The following is a 22186-nucleotide window of genomic DNA, read 5'->3' as shown; positions in this document are numbered from 1 at the left end:
TATCCTGCAGGGAGATAGGCTGTGAAGAAGCTCATGAAATATTCTTGGAATCCACAGCCCATCCATTCCTGGTGCCTGGATTTAATTGTAAGGCAGTCAAAGAAAGGACAGCGCTGCTGTTGCCCAGAGGAGTGGAGGCACAGTGCTTCTCAGCAGAGTCCTACTGACCAATCCTGACACTGATGGCTCGTGCAAGCTTTCAACGGAAGCTTTCAATGGTAAAGGAGCCAGTGTTTATTTTTAAATCCTGCAACCGCAGGATGGTTCAAATGCTGGGCAGTGAACGATGAGGGAAGCAGCAGACTGGCAGAGGGCACCACAAATAGATAGAACAACCTGGGAGATGACCCTATGGTCATTGACCACGGCAGTGGTCTACCGGGGTGGGGGGGGGGGGGAAATCCATGACTGAGAGACCCACACAGGCTACAGGATGTGGAAAACTGTCATGGGAACGAGGTATCGGAACCAGGATTTGCGAGGGTACTGAGGGCAAGAATGGCTCCAAAGGGGCCTTGAGCATCAGTGTCCTGTTTGTGTCAGAGATTTGGATCTGGTGCTCAGTTTGCTGATGGTTTGAGCTGGAGTTTGTGTCACTGTGGATGCTTTGGGAGCACTGGAGATGAATCCATGGGCACTCAGTATTGGTGAGGGGGCTCTCTTTAGCTTCTGGTTCTCCTATTGTTAGAGGTGCTCATGGTGACTCTTTGTCTGTCTAATGGTACTTAAAAGTTCAAGTATATTGCAAATGTAACATTTTTAATGTATTATTATGTGCCAATAAAAGGAACCTGTTGAACCTTTTGAATTTGGATAGATTGACTTTGGGATGGCCCTCTCTCACTCCTGCCATGTGAGAGCACGTTTTTTCCCCTTCTCAGTGTAACAGTCACAGTGTGGGGTGGTGGGAGAGGGGGAAAGGGAGGGCTGATCTGTTCTTCTCCCTCTGTACCACAGCAGGGTTCAGGGATCCAGTGTTCCAGTGCAGCAGACCACTGTAGACACCCCTGGCTCTCAGACCGTAACATTCCTGTTAAGTGTTGACCATCACTTAATTAATTGTTTTCAATTTTTTTAATATTTAAAAATTAGTTTTTAATTTAGTAATACAGCAGTAACAAACCCTTCTGCTCACAAGCCCATGCCGCCCAAATATCCTCATGACCCTACAATCCCTGTACGCTTTTGGGAGAGTGGGAGGAAACTGATGTTCTGGGAAATCCAACACAGACATGGGGAGAATGTACAAACTCCTTACCGATAGCGGGTGATTCGAACCCGGGTCACTGGCACTGTAATAGCATAGCGCTTACCGCTATGTTCTGCCCGTTCCTTTTATTGTCATGTAATAATAAACAAGAATGTAATATACATGAAATACTTCAAATTTTGTGTGCAGTAAGGCAAACAAAGATTCACCGTGAGCATTATCCACCACCCCTTCATCTTGCATCTCACCAACTTGCCATTTTACACCTCAGGCTTGCTGCACCTTTGAATGGGACAGTTTAGAACGCTTATGGTAGGCTGGCCTTCATTAGTCAGTGGATTGAGTTCAAGAGCCGCCAGGTAATGTTGCAGCTCTGTAAAACTTTGGCCAGACTGCACTTGGGAAACTATGCCAGTTCTGGTCATCTCATTATGGGAAGGTTGTGGAAGCTGAAGAGAGGGTATATTATGAGGCGAGGTTAACAGAGCTGGGGCTTTTCTCTGGAGCAAAGAAGGAGAAGAGGTGACAAGATCAGGATCAAGATTCCTTTATTATATAATAGTACAGAACCTGTACTATTACATGAAATTTCCTTCTGCCTGCTGGAATGCAGACAGAAACGCCATTAGTGATGCCCACCGCTCCTTTCCATACAAGGGAAAGAGAAGCAAAAGACAAAAGATCGCCTTAGTATTGCCTGGCACCCTTACAATAAAAAAGAGAAGCAAACGAGAATCCCTTCAGAGTTGCTGAGTGCCCATGGATTCGCCTCCAGCGCTCCCACAGCCACATTGGCAACTTGAGCTCCAGATCCAAACCTCTGATGTGATCAAGAAGCCTTCAGTGTCTGAGGCCCTTTGGGAACCTTATTTACCCTCAGCACCTTCTTGAGACCTGGTTCAGAAACCTGGTTCCCATGAGCCCAGTCTCCAGCAGCCTGCAGTCTGGCGCGAGTCCTTTGACGGCAATCACTAGCAGCTTGTCTTTTCCTGAATCCCACTGTGATGGGGGTGGGGTAACTTACAACAGCCATTGGTGTGGGATGTGGAAGGAAGTGGGAGTGCCTGAGATAAAGGAACACAGGGAGAACATGAAAACTCCACACAGATAGCACTCGAGGTCAGGATCAGACACTGGCCCCATCTCCTTCACTGATCTCTCCTTTCCCTGTCACTGTGTGCTTCTCCAGCCCAACAGCACCCCTCGAGTTTTCTGTTCCAATTCCGGCCTCTCCCACTGACTTCTCTTAAACCCCTGCCGACACCGTTGTTCAGCTGCCAAACCCCCGCATCATGCATTTTCTCCTGAACCTTCCCCTCACCTTGCTTTTCCACTGAGCTTTTGTCCAAATGTGGCTTGGTTTGACAACAACACCATTTACAAATTCGCTGACGATCCCACGGAGGTGGGTTGTATAAAGAAAGGTGATGAGTCAGCATATAGGAGGGAGATTGAGTTTTGGTGGGAGTTGGTTTCCCCCTTCAGCCACGTTTTCAATCTCCCTCCTGACTCATCACCTTTCTTTATACAACCAAAACTAAGGAGCTGATTGTTGACTTTAGGAAAGGAAAACCAAATGTGTATGATCTAATGATCATTGGGGGATCAGAGGTGGAGAGGGGAGCAAATTAAGTCCTTGAGAGTCACTATCTCAGGGGACCTTCCCTGGACACAACATAGAAATGTCATTGCAAAGAAATCTTCACAGCACCTCTACTTCTTGGTGGATGTCGTCCAGATACGTGGTGCAAAGTGGGCTGAGCGGCTGCTCAGGCCTGGTATGCGGGGACCAATACCTCTGAGCGTAAAGCCCTGCAAAATGTAGTGGACACAGCCTAGTACTTCACAGGGAGAACTTTCGCCATCGAAATGGAAGAACATCTGAGAACAGCAGCAACCATCAAGGATTCCCACCAGCCAGGACATGCTCTGTTCTCGCTGCTGCCATCAGTAAAGAGGTCTAGGGTCCACAGGACATGCCCCACCAGGTTCAGGAACAGCTGCTCCCCCGCCACCATCAGACTCCTCAACGACAAACTCCCTCAGGGACTTATTTAAGGAGGACTCTTACTTTGCACTTTATTGATTTGTCTGCATTTGCACAGTCAGTTTGTTTACATTTCTCTCTATGTTTCTTCTTTAGGACAGTTTACAGTTACCGATAAGTAGAAATTTTGCCTGGACAGCAGGAAAATGAATTTCAGGATTGTATGTCATGTACAGTATGTACTCTGATCGTTGAACCTTGCCTGGGGCATTTTACCATGTGACAAGCTCTGTTTAAAAACAGATTGTCAAGCTCCATCCTGAAGGAGAGAGCTTTCAATGGGCTTGAAAGGTGATTGGTTTCAACACAAGAAAGAGCTACCACTGATTCCAAGTAAGCAAGAACTATCCAGAAGCAATTACTCAATGTTTTCTCCCCTGAGGAAGATTTTGCCCTGAATGTTCCTGTAATTCCAATGCACTCAATCACTACTTCTGATTAAATCTTTCTAATGACACATTTCTAAACATTCGTTCATTTCAGTCAAACCATTGGAGCCAGTCCATCTCAGGAGGGCATTTTGCTTTGATGTTTAGGAGTTATTTTTCCTGTCGTTGACCCTAGTGAATCATGGACTTTAGGAGGCAGGAAAATCTTGTATATTAATGATTGAGATTATAGAGTGAATGGTTTTGTGACCAAGTTGATACGAAGGTAGGTGGAGGAGCAGGTAGTGTAGAAAGAACAGGGAGGCTGCAGAAGGACTTGGAATGAAATACAAATGTCAGAAAGTGTATGGTCATGCACTTTAGTGGAGGAAATAAATGGACATACTATTTTGTAAATCAGGAGAAAAATGAAAATTCCCAGATACATTGAGACCTGGGAATCCTCGTGCAGGTAAACATTCAGGTTGAGTCGATGTTGAAGAAGGAAAATGCAATGCTGGTGCTCATTTCAAGAGGAAAAGAGCAGGGATGTGTTGTCGAGGCTTTATAAGGCACTGGTGAGACCTCACTTGAGGTATTGTGAGCAGTTTTGCGCTCCTTATTTAAGAAAAAATGTGCTGATATTAGAGAGAGTTCAGAGGAAGTTCATAAGAATAATTCCAGGAATGAAAGGATTTTTATACAATGAATGTTGGACAGTTCATAGCCTGTATTTGTTGGCATTTAGTAGAATGAGGGGGAATCTCATTGAAACTTTTCAAATGTTGGAAGGCATGGACAGAGTAGATGTAGAAAGGTTGTTTCGTATGGTGGGAGAGTCCAAGACAAGAGGGCACAAGTTTGGTATTGAAGGGTGTCCAATTAGAACAGAGGTGTTGAGGAATTCTTTGGCGAGAGGGAAGTGAATCTGTGGAATTTGTTACCACTGGCGGTTGAGGAGGCCAATTCATTTCGTATATTTAAAGTGGAGATTGATGGGATCTTGGAAAGCCAGGGCATCAAAGGTTATGGGGAGACGGCCGGGAAGTGGGCTGGGTGGGAAAATGAATCAGCTTATGATTAAATGGTGAGGCAGACTCGAGGCGCTGAACTTCCTATTTCTGCTCATGTGACTAATGGTCTTGTGCTGATCTGTTGCATGAGGAAGAGGATGTTAGGTCAAGAAGTATACATGGCTCAGCACTCGTTGCAGTGTAAATATGCCGGTAATTTTACTGATCCTCTTCTCTTGGTTGGATTTACCATTGAGCAATGCCACCATCTCCTCCCACCCCAACATGTTCCCTGACCTGTGTGGGCAGCCATCATCTGCTGAATTGGTTTGTTCCCACTCCAGTAATGTTGCCTACCGAATCTCAGCTCTGGCATGGATACAATCCTTTCGAGGCGCGACCCTGGAATGGTACAACGTGCAATTCCTCTGTTGTCACAGAGCATGGGAAAAGAGCCTTCAGCCCCATTTCCCTATTTGTGAACCAAAATGGTCTCATCCATATTAGTCCTTTTGACCCATATCCCACCAAAATCATCCTACCTGTGGATCTGTCCAAATGACCCCACCCACACTGGCCCCACCTGCCCCATGACCCTTAAACCCATCCGACCTATGGATCCATCTAATGTCCCCACAATGGTCCCACCTGCAATAATAAATTATCGGTCAGCTTCAAAGGAGAAGGTGAGGAAATGTGATTGTTGTTTGTTCCAATTGCAGTGATTCATCTATATGGTACTAATATTCATAATCAGTGCATTTACTTTCTCAGGAGTGGGTAAAGGTTCGATATGTCTTTGGCAACTTCAGAAAACATCGACAGATTGTATTGTACGGAGGGGTTGGTGGGGTGCAGCAGAAAGCAAGGAGCTTAAGAACTCCAATCATTAAGCACGAATGATCTTTAGTAAATAACCAGTTGAACAATAAAACAGTGCAATGGCTTTCCCGTTCATGCACTCACACACTCGTACAGGGACCGTTGGAGAAGGAAGGGGGCGCAATGCAGTGGAGGCAAGAGGGGAGGATTCCCTGCATGTTAGACCCCAGGGGAAAATGTGCCCTTGCGTCAGGAGTACCCACGGAGATTTCGCAGCCTCCCACCCTGGGGAACATGGAGGAATGTGCCTCTGCTCTGGTATCTTCGTACACTGGGATACCCTGGCTAGCATTAGGGAGCACAGTGGCTGTTACCTGCGATCCTCACTGAAGTGTCCACTGTAGTGACCACAGTCTGGGGAGGGAGCAGGAGCATGGCCGCATGGAGGTAAAAAGGAGAAAGAGCCCACTTAGACTTAAATATGTCCCGCTCTGCTGAGCAGGAACCAATGATAGTGCTTGAATTTCCCACTTTGCAGTGCAGGAGCCAATTACCGGGGCCAGGGAGTGACAATGCGTACTCAGGTTTGTGGGCGGGGATGCACCGGATTGGTGGGGTGTGGCTATCAACAAAAGGAGACTGCTGATTGGCCATCGGTACACAGATGTGTGGTGGGAAGTTGCCTGCATCACAGTCTGGTAAGGGGACACCAATGCTCTGAAGCAGAAAGCCCTGCAGCCCAGGACATCACAGGAAAATCCTCGCCACCCTCGAGAACATCTACAAGGAACGCTGCCGTCAGAGAGCAGCAGCAATGATCAAGGATCCATGCCACCCAGCACACGCTCTGTTCTCACTGCTGCCATCTGGAAAGACGTATCGGTGCTACAAGACTCACACCGCCAGGTTCAGAAACAACTGCTACCCCTCCAACATCAGACTCCTCAACGACAAACTCAATCAAGGATTCATTTAAGGATATTATTTATCACTGAATATTCAGGTGTTTTTTGTATTTACAGTGTTTGTTTACATTTCTTCTGTAAACATTTTTCTTCTTGAGTACAGTTTTCAGTTACCAAAAAGTAGAAATTATCTGGGCCCATAGGTTTATATATGATATCTGACAATAAATTGGAATTTGATTTGGAGATTTTGATTTGAGGTGAATCTATGGACATTCAGGGCAGGAAGAGGAGAGGAGGAAGGCAGAGGTGGGATGGAGGGGAGAAGGGATGAGGAGGAGCAGGGGAGAGGTGGCAGAGGAGAGAGCAAGGGGCAGCAGAAGGGAGGGATAAGCAGGGGAGGAGAGAGGCACAGGTTTGAAAGGATGAAGAAAGGGGCAGAGAATGGGTGCGGGAGGAAAGGGCCTGGGGACAGGAGAGGATGAAGGAAGTGACAAGGGGAGAAGAGGAAGGAGGAAGGGGAAAGCAGAGGAGAGAAGGGGAGGGAGAGAAGCACAGGCCAAGAGGTAAGAAGTCACATTTGGATACAGGTGGAAGAGAGAAATGATCAGGGAAGAAGGCAGAGATCTAGGACAGATGCTCTCTGGCAGAAAAAAGGAAAGAGGGCAGGGAGCTGGAGGAAGAGACAGAGGGGTATGGAAAGAGAAAAATATTGACTGCCTTTTGGTTCCTGTGGATGCTGCCTGACCTGCTGAGTTTCTCCAGCACTTTTGAGGAAGAAGGCTGTGCTGGCATAGCTGAGGAAATTTTGCAATGAGCTTAAAGAATAGCATTAGCTTGTCAGGCGGAATGGTCAGCGGCCTCACTTTACGGTCAATGGAACCTTTTGAGGATCCTGCATATAATGGCTTACAATGCCGTGTGCTCTTCCCAGAAGGATTCAGCTCAGGGAGAGTTGGCTGTGGACTTCTGGTGACTTGTGTCTGAAGGAACGGTGTGGGCTGTGAGCTGCTGGAGACTGGCTCATGAGAACCAGATAATGGAACTGGGATGCTAAGGGGAGGAAGGGCTCTAGAAGGGCCTCCGTGCTGAAGGCCTCCTGATCGGATCGGAGATTTGGTCGGGTTGGTGAGGGTCTGTGCAAATCTACACCCATTCCCTGACTCTGAACAACTCTCCTTTGCTTCTTTCTTGTATTGTTAGGGGCGCAGGGCATGGCTCACGGTGACTTGTTGTTTGCCTGACAGCAGACGCAAGTTGAAGTACATCATGTCTATTGGATTTTTAAGGTATTACTAAGTGACAATAAAATGAACCTTTGAGGCACCTTTGGTTCAATCCCGACATCATTGCACCTCTGTCTGGCCCAGGAGGACTGGGGCATTCCATTACCCAAGCTATCAGATTCAGCACGAGGTCTCTGGTCGGGTAGCAGACAAAATGTGGCTTCGTCAAATGAACGAGTGGGGAGTTCATCACATTCAGGGAAGATGGAGATTTGAACTGATGGACTGGTTACAGTTGAACTATAACACCAGTCCTGTGAACATGAAGCAACTTCAGATCACTGGAAACGAACGACCTGACCACATTAGTGTCCCATCAAAGATTAGGTATAAAGCAACTTCATTCCTCAAAACAAATATAAACCAGAGATTGAGTGAGTATAATGTCAGTTCAGCCAAAGTTTGGCACCAGACAGAGGAAACGCATTGAGCTGACGAAGTAGCTAAAGAATTTCCTGTGTAAAGATAAGGCTTGTTTTACCGTCGAGATCTGACAATGAAGGTTGCAATAGATCCTGGAAATATGGGAGATTTATGGAAACTATGAACTGATTGATCAGGCATCTTCAAAGTACAAAATTCTTGTCTGAGCACATGAATAACAACACCTGAGATTCTTTTTCCTGTGAGCCAGGCAGAATTTCTAATCGATTAATCTTAACTGCACTTAAGAGAAAAAGGTGCAAATACAGAAACTTAAAACATTCATTAATAAAAGTACGAGTCTTTAAATGAGTCTGAATTAGTTGATGAGACGTCTGATGGTGATGGGGGGGACAGCTGTTCCTGAACCTGGTGGGGCTAGTCTTGTGCCACTGATATCTCTTTCTAGATGGCAGCAGCGAGGACAGAGCGTGTGCTGGGTGGTGTGGGTCCTTGATGATTGCTGCTGCTCTCCAATGGCAGCGATCCCTGTAGATTCTCAATGGTCGTGAGGATTTCGCCTTTGGTGTACTGGGCTGTGTCCACCACATTTTGCAGGGCTTTATTCTCGGGGGTATTGGTGTTTCCCCCCTCCATACCAGAATGTGATGCAGCCAGTCAGCACACTTTCCTCCACACCTCGGTAGAAATTTACCAGGGTTTCTGGTGTCATACCAAACTTCCACAAACTCCTGAGGAAGTAGAGGCGCTGCCATGCTTTCTTCATAATGTCATTAGTGTGTTGGGTCCAGGAAAGATTCTCTGAGTTAGTGACTCTCAAGAATTTAAATTTACTCACCCTCTCCACCTCTGATCCCCCAATGATCACTGGATTGTCCACCACTTGGGAGACAGATCAATGTGATTTAGGAGGATGGAGCGTTAGGTGAATGAAAATGTTATCTGGAAGGTCAGAGGGCCACATGATCCCCTCCACCAATATGTGTATAGAACCATAGGTCATTGCAGCACACAAACAGGCCCTTCTATTCTGTGCCAAACTATTATTCTGCCTTGTTCCACTGTCCTGCATCCAGTCCTCCATCGCCCTCTCATCTGCAAATTAATACCTGTCCAAATTATTCATAAAATTGAGCCCACATTCACCACTTCACACTCCCACCACTCTCTGTGTGAAGAAATTGCTCCTCATGTTTACCTTGAGCTCATGTTCTCTGATTTGTATCTCACCTAAACTCAGTGGGAAAAGTCTACCTGCTTGCATTTATTCTATCTATTTTGTACACCTCTATCAATCCTCAGGGGAATACAGTCCTAACCTATTTATCCTTTCCCAGTAACTCAGTTCTTCAAGTCCTAGCAACATCCTCATACATAGGAACATAGGAAGTAGGAACAGGAGTAGGCCAAAAATGGCCCATCGAGCCTGCTCTGCCATTCAATACGATCATGGCTGATCTAATTTATGACCTATCTCCACCTACCTGCCTTCTCCCCATATCCCCTAATTCCTCTATCATGTAAAAATTTATCTAACCGAATTTTAAATATGTCTAATGAGGCAGCCTCAACCACTTCCCTGGTTAGAGAATTCCAAACATTCACTACTCTCTGGGAAAAACTATTTTTCCTCATCTCTGTCCTAAATCTACTCCCCCGAATCTTGAGACTGTGTCCTCTCGTTTTAGTTTCCCCGGCCAGCTCAAAAAAACCTTCCTACATCTATCCTATCCATACCCTTCATAATCCTATATGTTTCTATAAGATCTCCTCTCATTCTTCTGAACTCGAGCGAATACAATCCTAGATGATTTAATCTTTCATTGTAAGTAGTTAGTTGACTAAAACTACACACAATACTCCAAATTTGGCCTCGCCAAAGTTGTCTTCTACAACTTCACTTCAACAGCAGTTGGTAGCTCTAGCCTGGAGCTTTGGTTCAGGACACTTCCCATGGGGTTTACATTGGGTTGAAAAGAAGGCATTGGGCAGAAGGAGATTTAAATCTTGGGCATGTCCGCTCTATTCTGTTCTTTGATCCGTAAGAGTATAGTGCAGGTTAATGACTGAGGCCAATTAGTTAAAGATAATTAATCTGAGGTGAATGAAGCAATTTGGTGAAAATCTCCGTGATGTGCTCTCGGAGCACAATTGTGAATGTCCTGCCTGACTGCAACACTGTGTGTTATGTTAGATGCAAAGCATTTGACCGGAGGTCAATACAGAGGATGAGCCAAATGGCTGAGCGGATCAGTGAGATGACGTATACTAAGAGCGCTTTCTAACGTGGGCACGAGTTATTTGAGTAGACCCTTTCCATTCAGTGCACAGTATCTTTAACCACGACTATCACCTACTTTCCGTGCACCCCAAGTGCGATTACTTGGGCAAAGGTGCAAATTGCAGGTGATTTAAGGGGGAATCCTGCCCCTGCAATGACCTGTCACATACTCACCGGAAGTACTGCCAGATGCTGGCTGCACATCTATGTGTGCTCACAAGTGCTGACATCATCTGAATAAGCAGGTCAGTGATTTTCCTGTTCAAATCGCCAGTGTTCCTGACCCTGGTAAGTTTAACTGGGCTCCCTGACTACTTCTTAGGTAGGTCAAGGACCCAGATGGATTCCGACAGGATTGGTCGGGTCGGACCCTTTCTAACAGCCGCGTAACTAGAGTGTTAACTGGGCAAAGTGCCTAGTTAACCCCATTTTACATGGCTGTTTGAAAAGGCCTAATATTAGAACTGCCAGGTTGAGGGATAGCTTCTTCAGACAGGCTTTGAGGCTGATAAACAGTATCCTGTAACTGTAACAATCATTAAACATATTTAAAATTCGGTTAGATAAATTTTTACATGATAGAAGAATTAGGGGATATGGGGAGAAGGCAGGTAGGTGGAGTTAGGTCATAAATTAGATCAGCCATGATCGTACTGAATGGCGGAGCAGGCTCGATGGGCCATTTTAGACCAATGATTCCATGCTGCCCAATTTATACCCAATTAACCTACACACCCTAGTTTATTTTGAACAGTGGGAGGAAACCGGAGCCCCCAGGGAAAACCCACACAGACACAGGGAGAAAGTACAAACTCCTTACAGACAGCGCAGGATTCGAACTCTGGTCCCGATCACTGGGGCGTTGCGTTAACCACTACGGCCGCCATGCTGCGTGTATACATAATTAAATATCCGTATTTGTTTGGATTATTTATGTAATCTTTATGTGCAATGTATGGTGTGTATGTGTGGTCCAGAGGGACGTGGTTTCGTCAGCTTCTATATGTACAGTCCAAACAGATGATAATAAATTTGAACTTGGTATTAAGAAGGGGCCAGACAGCAGGAGATGTGTGTAGGTGAGATAGTTAGTGTGTTGATGCTACAGCACCAGTGAGTTCAGGCTTGAATGCGGCGCTGTCTGTAAGGACTTTACACATTATTTCCCCACCCCGTACGTGGGCTTCCATCAGGTGCTCCCATGCTTCAAAGATATCCAGGAGTGGTAGGTTAATTGGAGCATGTGTGTGGTGTGGACTGGAAGGGCCAGTTATCATTCTGTATGTCTAACTAAACAAAGAGAAAATGTTGGTTCACTAATGCCCTGCTGATTGATCTCAGGATCTACATTTGACATCTTCTTTCAGTAAGACCATAAGACATAAGAGCAGGAATGGGCTAGGATGATCCATTCTCCTACTCAGACCCACTGCCTGGTTTCTCCCCACAGTCCCCGATGCCCTGGCTAATCATGTATCTGTCAATCTCTTCCTTAAATGTACCTACTTTCCGTGCACCCCAGCTCATAGGCCAGTCAGGACATTTCCTCATTAGATGACAGTTGAACAATCCTGATCCAGCATTTATTCTGAAATGTAATCATTTGTCGTTTCTCGCAGAGGTCGTTAATGAAATGGAAAACACTGACAGAGGCTCCAGATCATGAAAGGTAAGATTGGACAGTGAAGAAAGTTTTCGAAGCTTGCAGTGGGATCTGGACCAGCTGGAAAAATAGGCTGCAAATGGGCTGATGGAATTTAATGCAGACAAGTGTGAGCTGTTGAATTTTGGAAAGACAAACCAAGAAAGAGCATACACGGTAAATGAGGAGTGTGGTAGGACAGAGGGATCTGGGACTACAGATACATAATTCCCTGAAAATAGTGTCACAGATGGATAGGGTTGTAAGGAGAACTTTTGGCGTATTGGCCTTCATAAATCAAAGTATTGAGTTTAGGGGATGGGATATGACATGGGTGAGGCCAAATTTAGAGCATTGTGTTCAGTTTTGGTCAACTAACTACAGGAAAGATATAAATAAGATAGAAAGAGTGCAGAGAAGATTTACTAGGATGTTGCCAGGACTTGAATTGAGTTGCAGGGCAAAGTTCAGCAGGTTAGGACTTAATTCCCTGGAGTATAAGAGAAAGGGGAGATTTGATAGAGTGATTTAAAATTATGTGGGGTATAGACAGTAAATGTAGGTAGACTTTTTTCCACTGAGAGGAGGTGAGATACAAACCAGAGGACATGAGTTCGGGTGAAACGGTAAATGTTTAGGGGGAACTTCTTCACACAGTGAGTGGTGGGAGTGTGGAACGAGCTGCCAGCTGAAGTGGTGAATGCAGGCTCAATTTGAACAAATAAGAATTTAGACAGATGAGAGAAGTATGGAGGGCTAGGGACTAGGTGCAGATCAGTGGGACTGGACAGAAAAATAGTTCATCATAGGCTTGAAGGCCTGTTTTTTGTGCTGTAATGCTCTATGATGCATATTTATCATTGGGATTAATTGCAGACTCGGGACGATCCCAAAGTTAGTGCCTTGACTGAGAGGAGTAAGCTTATTGGCAATGTGAGTGGTGCACTGACACAGCAGTTAGTGCCACTGTCTCACAACTCCAGAGGGATGGGTTCAGTCCCTATCTCCAGCACTGTGTAGGGTTTGTCCGTCCTCCCAGTAAATGCATGGGCTTCTCCCCAGGTGTTCATGTTTCCTGCTATGTCCCCAAGGCATGTGGGTTGACGGGTTTGTATATGAATGATTTAAATTATTGTAATGAATGGCCAAGTTTGTAGATGTTACAAAGATACCGTAAAGCAGTGGTTCCCAACCTTTTTTATGCCCTGCACCCCTAAAAAATTTTAATATGCTCTCGCATCCCTTAAAGTAATAATTTATTTAAGAATAAAGGTGACCAAAACAAATTTGTATAATCAATTTTTAATAACATATAAACAAAAATTAAACATATGGAAAAGAAAAAAATATTACAACAAATTAAAAGTTGCATAAACCCTACAAAAAATTAAATTTTCATCCATGCATGAAATTTCTTTAAAAAAATTAAACTGATGTTCAAATGTTCATAAGCCCATTTAAATTTAATGACTCTTTTGTTCTTGTTTATTGCTTAAGAGTTTTTCAAAACGTGGCACTTTGTTGCTGACGGCAATCCGTACGTCTGCCTGTGCACCCAAGCGATTTCTAGATTCTGTCTTGATTGACAAAGAACACTAAATCCAGACTCACATAAGTATGTTGTCGCGAAGGGGATGAGCACAGTTAGTGCTTTTTCACAAAGTCTTGGAAACATGTCCATTCCCGAACACCAATATTGTTCCAAAGTTTTGCTTTCAAACTGCATTTCAAGAACATAAATTGTGGGCAGTTCAAGAAGATCTTCCTTCAGCTCTTCATCATCCGGCATATTATCCAAACTGAAGGAGTATGGATTTATTTTAAAAAAACTGAAATGTTATCTCGCAGCCCCTGGAATGCTATCTCGCACCCCCAAGGGGTGTGAGCACCCCTGGTTGGAAAACCCTGCTGTAGAGGAAGGAGCAGGTAGTGTTGAGGGAACAGGGAGGCTGCAGAAGGATTTGGACAGATTTGGAGAATGGGCACAGAGGTGGCAAATGAAATGTTGGAAACTGAACGGTCATGCACTTTGGTAGAAAAAAACTGGGCAATTATTTTCCAAATGGGGAGAAAACTGAAAATACCCAGATGCAAAGGGACCTGGGAGACCTTGTGCAGGACAGCCTGAAGGTAAATTGAAGGTTGAGTCAGTGGTGAAGACAACAAATGCAAAGCTGGCATTCATTTCAGGAGGAATAGAATACAAGAGCAGGATGTGTTGTTGAGGGTTTATACAGCACTGGTGAGACCTCACTTGGAGCAGTTATGGGATCCTCATTTAATAAAGGATGTGCTGACATTAGAATGGGTTCAGAGGAGGTTCACAAGGATGATTCCAGAAATGAAAGGATTTTCATATGAGGAGCGTTTGACAACCTAAGCCTGTTCTCGTTGGAATTTAGGAGAATTGCGGGGAGGGATTTCATTGAAACATTTTGATGTTGAAAGGTACAAATAAAACAGGTTATTTCCCATGGTGGGAGAGTCTTGGACAAGAAGGCACAACTTCAGGATTGAAGGGCATCCGCAGAACAAAGGTGTGGAGAAGTTTCTGTAGCCAGAGGGGGGTAAATCTGTGGCATTTGTTGCCACAGGCAGTTGTGGAGACCAGTCCATTGGGGGCATTTAAGGCACAGATGGATAAGTTCTTGATTAGCCCGGGCAACAAAGGCTATGGGGAGAAGGTTGGGCAGTGGAGCCAAGTGGAAGTCTGGATGAGCTCATGATTAACTGTGGGGGCAGAATAGATGGGCTGAATAGCCTATTTCTGCGAGGGGTACGTCGAGGGGAACATAGGAAGGATAGAATGAGATGGACATAAACAGGTGCATGATGATTGATATGTCTTCAGTGGGCTGAAGGGGCTGTTTCTGTGCTGGATGTCTTCGGTGGCGGGGGGGGGGCTCAGTGTATGTGGGTGAGGGGAAGAGCTAAAATCACAAAGGTTGCTTCAGATGTCTAGGCAGTGTCATTTACAGAGGGCACAATGCCTGGGTGGGGTGCTTGAGTGAACATTGGACATTCCAGCACAGTGCAGGCCTTTCAGCCCATGATGTTGTGCTGCCCCATACTCAACCAATTAAACCCTCCAACCCTCAGACCTATAACCCTATTATTCTTGCATCCATGTGCCTGTCTAGGAGTCTTTTAAATGTCCCCATTGTACCCACCTGCTGGCAAGGCAATCCAGGCACCCACTACTCCCTGTGCATTTTTTTTTAAATTACCCCTGATGTTTCTACTACATTTCCTCCCTTCATCTGATAGAGATGTCTGCTGGTGTTTTCCACTCTCACCTCAGGAAAAAAGTGCTGGCTGTCCATCCAGTCTATGCCTCTCATAATCTTGTAGACCTCTGATAAGTCACCTCTTGTCCTTCTTCAGTTCGAAGAGAAAAGCCCTATCTCTTCCGTCATTGCCTCAGAAGGCACATTCTCCAAGCCAGGCAACGTCCTAGTAAATCTCATCTACACCCTCTCCACAGCTTCCTCATCCTTCCTGCAAGAGGCGATCAGAAGTGAATACAATATTCCAACTGGGGTTTGACTTGAGTTGTACAGAGCTGCATCCCATAAACCTTATGGGATTGAACTCAATCCCATAAGCCTTTTTAACTACTTTATCAACCTGCACAGCAGCATTGAACGATCTGTGAATTTTGGCCCCAAGGTAACTATTATTCTGCACTGTTGTGAATCCTGCCATAAACCCTGTATTCTCCCTTGGTTTAACCTTCCAAAATGCATCACTTCACACTTATCCGGGTTGAACTGTCCCAATATTATCAATGAGAGATCAGCTATATCTGATCACTTGTGTGGGGCACTTCCTTGGTTGGAAGGGTGAAAGAAGACATTTTGAAATTATATAATGTGAAAAATACAAATGCGTACAATGTTTCCAATAGATGGAATTCAATTTTGTTTGCTTATTTATCTTCAGGAGAATTATTAACTTAGAAAAACAAGATGAAGAAGCCTTTGGATTTGAAATTCAGGTACAGTTCACTTTCCTTTACACTGGCACTCAGCTCTTGTTTTGGGCCTGTTCTCTTCTCGAAGGCAATGCTCTCTAACATCACTTCATTGGTTGTGTCTACCTTACCCCGCAAAGCACTCCTGGCTCCAGTCTCCCTCTCCCTGCCTCTCGTGGAACATCAAACCTCTGGGCATTTTTTTTGTTGCTATTTCTCTGCACTTACTAGTAAGAGGGGCTGGTTTCATTGTGTTTTTTTCCGTTTGCAGACCTATGGTTTACATCATCGTGATGAGAATGGTCTGGAAATGTGCACATTTGTGTGCAGGGTCCGTGAGAACAGTCCTGCACAACTTGGTGGTCTGAGACAAGGTAACTTACCAGGAGGGGTGGGCATGAAATCCAGTTCCTTTTGTTCCAAGGTTCCTTTTATTGTCATGCAACAATACGGTAAAAATATAATACATGATGTACTTCAACATTTGTCTGCTGTCAGGCAAACAAAGAGTCACCAAGAGCATTGCTCTGGCGAAAGAGAAGCAAAAAAGAATTTCTTCAGACACTGACTGTACATGGATTTGCCTTCAGCACTGCCAAGGATGCTGCAGCCGCACAGACTGGAGTTCAAACCATCGACAACCTGAGCTGCAGATCCAAATCTCCGACGTGATCAGGAAGTCTTCAGCACCCCAGGCCCTTTGGGACCCCCATCTCATCCTCAGCACCCTCTCAAATCCAGGTTTTGTTACCCTTGACCCAGACTCCAACAGCCATCAAACTGGTGTGAGTCCTTGAGCCGCCGAGCCCCTCGTTGGTCCGCTGCCATGGTCCCTTTCCCTTTTGGGTCATCTCCTGTGCATCTCCTTCTTGTTGTGGGGGTGGGGTGGTGTGTTCTCCCCATTTTCTGCTGCACTGCACGGGTCAACTGCTTCCCTAGTGTCTGAAACCCCTCACTGTCTGCTGCCCAGCACAGGTGCTGCCATCTTGGGCACACACCCCATGGCTGCAAGATTTTAAAAAAACACCAGTTCCTTATAACAGTACATTTAAAGCCTGCATGGAACCTTTATTAGCAGTGAGCAGTGGGACCCTGCAACGCAGCACTAGGTCTACGCTCATCTTCCTGCACCAGCAGCAGGACTGCAGTTACAGGAGCTCCAGCAACATTGACATTTTTTAGTGTAATGCATCTCTAACACGAGTGAAACACAAAGGTCTCCAGATACTGTATTGTAGTAAAAACACAAAGATGCTGAGGAACTCAGCAGGTCTTGCAGTGTCCAGAGGCGGTAAAGAGAGAGATAACTGAGGAACTCAGCAGGTCTCGCAGTGTCCAGAGGCGGTAGAGAGAGAGAGATAACTGAGGAACTCAGCAGGTCTCGCAGTGTCCAGAGGCAGTAGAGAGAGAGAGATAACTGAGGTTTTGGGCCTGAGCTCTTGTCAAGGTATGAACATGTCGCTGGCAGATGCCTGAATAAAATGGAGGAGGTGGAGGGAGAAAAGATGCAGGAGAGGAGAAGAGAGAAAAGAGGAAGTGGCAGGGGCAGGGGGAGGAGAGGAGAGTGGCAGGGGCAGGGGGAGGAGAGGAGAGTGGCAGGGGCAGGGGGAGGAGAGGAGAGTGGAAGGGGCAAGGGGAGGAGAGGAGAGAGGAAGGGGGAGGGGAGGAGCGGAGGGAGGAAGGGGCAGGGAGAGGAGAGGAGGGAGGAAGGGGCAGGGGAGGAGAGGAGGGAGGAAGGGGCAGGGGAGGAGAGGAGGGAGGAAGGGGCAGGGGAGGAGATTGGAAGGGGCACCTGAAAGGTCCACAACGGGGAGAGGCGCCGTGGAGCAAACGCTTACTCCTGTGGCCGTAGTCCTGCCTGCTTTCAGGAGCCTAGGGGGAGCACTTGGAAGTGGAGAATACACCTACCTGAGGAGGGTTGGGTAAGTACTCCTCGGGTCAGGGTTCGCCACTTTAGGTGGCCTCCCAACATCCGCATATAGGTATTTTAAGCAGCTTTACTTTGGTGTATTCTGGCCACCTGTGAGCAGCTACTATTGAGGTGCTAATGAACTCATCTACATAGTTCTAGCAGCAGATTATGGGTTTGAGTCTCACCCTGGATCCCAAACTGATGCTGGGATTCTCCAGTACTGGAGCATTTGTGGCAGTCGGGAATGGATTGATGCATAGAACATTACAGCCTATGATGTTGTACTACCCTACATAAACCTACTCAATAAACTAAACCTTCCCTATCTCACACCCATAACCCTCTATTTTTCTATGTGCCTGTCTAAGAATAATTTTTTGAATATTTTGGAATATGTCCCTATTGAACCAGTCTCTACCATCACCCCGAGCAATTCATTCCAGGCACCCACTACTCTGTTTTAAAAAAAACTTATCCCTGATGTTTCCCGTAAACTTTCCTCCCCTCAGCCTGTGAAGATGTCCTCTGGTGTTTGCTACTTTCGCCCCAGGAAAAGGTGTTGGCTGTCAACCCTACCTATGCCCCTCTTAATCTTGTAGACCTCTTTTTTTCTCCCATTGGCCTGGCGATTATAATGGAACAGCTTAGCATGGAATTTTCTGGGCTCAAGGCATATTTTCTGGTATACCGCCATTTTCCATGAAGGTTCTTCTGTTACGTTCTCACAATCTCAAATCATTTGTTGGATAGTGGATACGACACTGGAACAAGAATGTGGATAACTTTCATCTTTCAGATCCGAGTTCAATTGGCTGATATTTCAAGTCCCTCCATAGAACTGAGAGAGAAAAGCTAGGATGAATGAAAACGCTTTGTACATCACATTTCACACTTGGAATCCTGGCCTTCGTTTGTCAGGGGATTGAGTTCAAGATCTATGAGGTAATGTTGCTGCTCTATAAAAATATGGTGAGACCACACTTGGAATATAATCTTCAGTTCTGGTTGCCTCATTACAGGAAGGATGTGGAAGCTCTGAAGTGGGTGCAGAGGAGATTTACCACGATTGGAGAATGTGTCTTATTTAGACAAGATAAGCAGAGTTAGGGTTTTTCTCTTTGAAGCAAAGAAGGATGAGACATGACTTCATAGAGGTCTATGAGATGATGAGAGGCAGAAATAAAGTGAAGAGTTAGCACATTTATTCTGGAGTGAGGGGAGCAAACATCAGAGGACATCTATAAGGTGAAAATGCAGGGGAGTCATTTGGGGAAAGTTTTTTAACCCAGGGTAGTGGGGTGGAAGCTGATACAATTGGAACTTGTAAAAGACTCTCATGGATACAAGAAGAATAGAGGGCTATGGGTGGGAAGTAGGGAAGGTTTAGATTGTAGAATATATGTCAGCATAGCATCTTGGTCCGAAGAGCCTGTAATGTCCTACCCATCAGCCATCCCAAGAACTCTGCACAAGAAATGGAAAATACATTAAGAAGAAACTTTGGTGAAATGTGACTGAAGACGTGGACAGTTACCCAGAGGTGGCAGGGTGATTGAATTGACCTGAGATGGCCAATTAAATTGCCCCATGCGGCTTGACCTGCAGACCCCGATCATCCTAGGTGTAGCCCCTGGTCTGTGTAGAGGGGTACTGGGTGGAACAATCTGCTCTGATATTCCACAGGTCGGACAGGAATACATCTCACTGAAAAATTACTTGTCTGCGTGCCAGGTATAAAATAGAAGCTAGAATTTTCCTGATTCCTCCTGATGTCTCCCATTTTGTTGCTTTCTGCTTTCTCCACACACCATGAACACGCGTAGATGATGGAGTGCCAAGTGAGGAACATTTGACTGTTCTTAGACTCTACTTGTTGGAATTCGGTAGAATGTGGGGAGGATCTCATTTCAATTGTTGAAAGGCATAGACAGAGTAGATATAGAAAGGTTATTTCCCATGGTGGGAGATTCTAGGGCAAGAGATAACTTCAGGACTGTAGGGAGACCACTTGGAACAGAGATGTGGAGGAATTTCTTCAGCCAAAGAGTGGTAAATCTGTGGAATTTGTTGCCATGGGGAGATGTGGAAGCCAGGTCATTGGGTGTATTTAAGGCAAAGATGGATAGGTTCTTGATTAGCCAGGGAATCAAAGTTATGGTGAGAAGGCCAGAGGTGGGACTGAGTGGGAGAGTTGATCAGCTCATGATCGAATGGTAGGGCAGACTGGATGGGCTGAGCGGCCTATTTCTGCTCCTCTTTTGCGTCTCATGGTCCCACCTTGGGCACTGGCATCTCCCAGTCAAGCTAACATCCTTGGACTGCGAGCAGCAATTGACAACTTTCACGGACCCGCAGGGATTTCTGCAATGACACTGGTCCTCCCTACCCCAACAGGAGAGGCTTCTGCCCCACCCCTGCATTGCATTCCAGGCACCTACAACTCTGTGGGGGGGGGGGGGAACAACAACAACTTACCCCTGTAGTCTCCCCTCAACTTTCTTCCTCTCACCCTGTACAGATGTCCTCTGGTGTTTGCTATTCCTGCCCTGAGACAAAGGTGCTGGCTGTCCCACCCTATCGATGTCACACATAATCTTTTAAAAATCTATTAAGTCACCACTTATCCTTCACTCAAAAGAGAAAAGCCTTTTCTTGCCTTGCAAGACATGCTTTCCAATCCAAGCAATATCCTGGTGAATCTCCTCTACACAGCTTTCCTGTAATCAGGGTACCAGAACTGACTGTGATGTTCCATGTCATCTAACCAGAGTTTTATAAAGTTGCAACATGACCTCAGGCTCACTTGTGGTACTGTTACAGTTGTCAGTTGGGTTTATTTTAACTCATTCATCCTCTTTCCAGGCGACACCATCACCAACATCAACAGGACACCTGTCGATGGTTTCTGTCATCGAGATATTGTGGACCTCATCAAGTCGTCTGGAAATTGCCTGAGGTAATAAAACATGAGCAACAGTACTGATCCTGAGCCTCAAGATGTCTGCAATGGACTAACATCAGCTATGGGACAGAAAGCACTGTATTGGAGGAAGGCTTGTGATGTAAAGCCACATGTGGAATACTTGGTCCTGCCAATTCCTGTTCGAGCAGCTGGAAACCTGTATTCCATTGTTTATGCTTACTGAAGAGGCTGCATGCGGTGGTGTATCTAGGGAAAAGAGCGCTGAAGGTCTGACCTGCCCTTTTGTTTAATATTTGGCTTTTCAATAGTAGCAATAAATCAAGTCTCACCTTGCAATTTAACCCTGGGAACTGCCTTTTTGAGACAATCTGCCATTCATCTAATAGTCATCTAAGAATAGTCACATATTCAGCCGTGCGCTTGCCAAATTAAAGACAAATAAATGTGATTCACAAAGTGTGCGGAGATTTGCACAATCAGAGGATCCCTGCCACACAGCTGTTTGCTTTATCTAGCACATATTGATCTATTCATGGCTAGAATGAGCCGAGTCGGTAAGCTTCATGGGTCTCTGAATTGCCCATTTACAAATCAGTTCAACTTGTCTGATGCTGGCTGGATTTTCATCTGAAAGCAAAATGTGTCATTAAAGGATTTCTGTCATCAATACCTCAAAGTCTTTTGTCAGATAGAGATTCTTTGTTGGGCTCGGGAGTTGAAAATTGGGTGGGCGAGGACAGTGACACCCCCTTTAAGTGGCACCCAGGGCACATGCCCTGGCTACCATACTCTAGATGGCCACATCTTGTCCTCGTGGACTTTCAGCCTCACATTCTTCAGGGACAGATTTTGAAAAGGGGTCACAAGTGAGTGAGGGCTAATTCATACCCCCAATGGGAGCTCCTTAAGATGTGATGTTCTGGTAGGTTCAAGCAATGACAATCCCCCACTGGCAGCCATTTTCCAAATTAAGCCTAATTGAGCCTACAAGGCTAACTCAGATTTTAGAGGAAGTGATAAAAAGATTTTGTTGAAGGTAGGGTGGTGGGCCTGGTGTTTAGGGGTTTAGTAAGGCATTTGACAAGGTCCCCCATGGTAGACTCATTCAGAAAGTCAGGAGGCATGGCTGTGTGGTTTTCAAAATTGGCTTGCCTACAAAGAGCAGAGGGTAGATGGAACATATTCTGCCTGGTTTCAGTAATTAGTGGCGTTCTGCAGGGATCTGTTCTGGGATCCCTGCTCATTGTATTTTTGTAAATGACCTAGATAGACATAGAGGGATGGGTCAATAAGTTTGTAAATAACATGAAGGTTAGTGGTGGGAACAGGGTAGAAGGTTGTCATAGGTTTTTGAGTGGGGGAAAGCCAGATTTGCTGAAATGAGAAGGGATTTGCAGTGAGTGGTTTGGGCTGATTTGTT

The 22186-nt window shown here is 45.6% G+C and overlaps 1 protein-coding gene across 1 annotated transcript in view; it reads left to right on the top strand.

Annotated features, from left to right (window-relative positions):
- The window catches only part of tamalin (trafficking regulator and scaffold protein tamalin), a 53478-nt gene that overhangs the window by 6570 nt on the left and 24722 nt on the right, over window positions 1-22186 (top strand). Inside the window, exons 2-5 of the mRNA XM_069919181.1 lie at window positions 11936-11985; window positions 15901-15955; window positions 16203-16305; window positions 20706-20799. Coding sequence (XP_069775282.1) covers window positions 11936-11985; window positions 15901-15955; window positions 16203-16305; window positions 20706-20799 — 302 coding nt within the window. The remainder of the gene's footprint in view (window positions 1-11935; window positions 11986-15900; window positions 15956-16202; window positions 16306-20705; window positions 20800-22186) is intronic.

The sequence above is a fragment of the Narcine bancroftii genome, chromosome 2, assembly GCF_036971445.1.
Source record: "Narcine bancroftii isolate sNarBan1 chromosome 2, sNarBan1.hap1, whole genome shotgun sequence".
Taxonomy (NCBI): domain Eukaryota; kingdom Metazoa; phylum Chordata; class Chondrichthyes; order Torpediniformes; family Narcinidae; genus Narcine; species Narcine bancroftii.
This window is presented reverse-complemented; position numbering and strand designations above follow the sequence as displayed.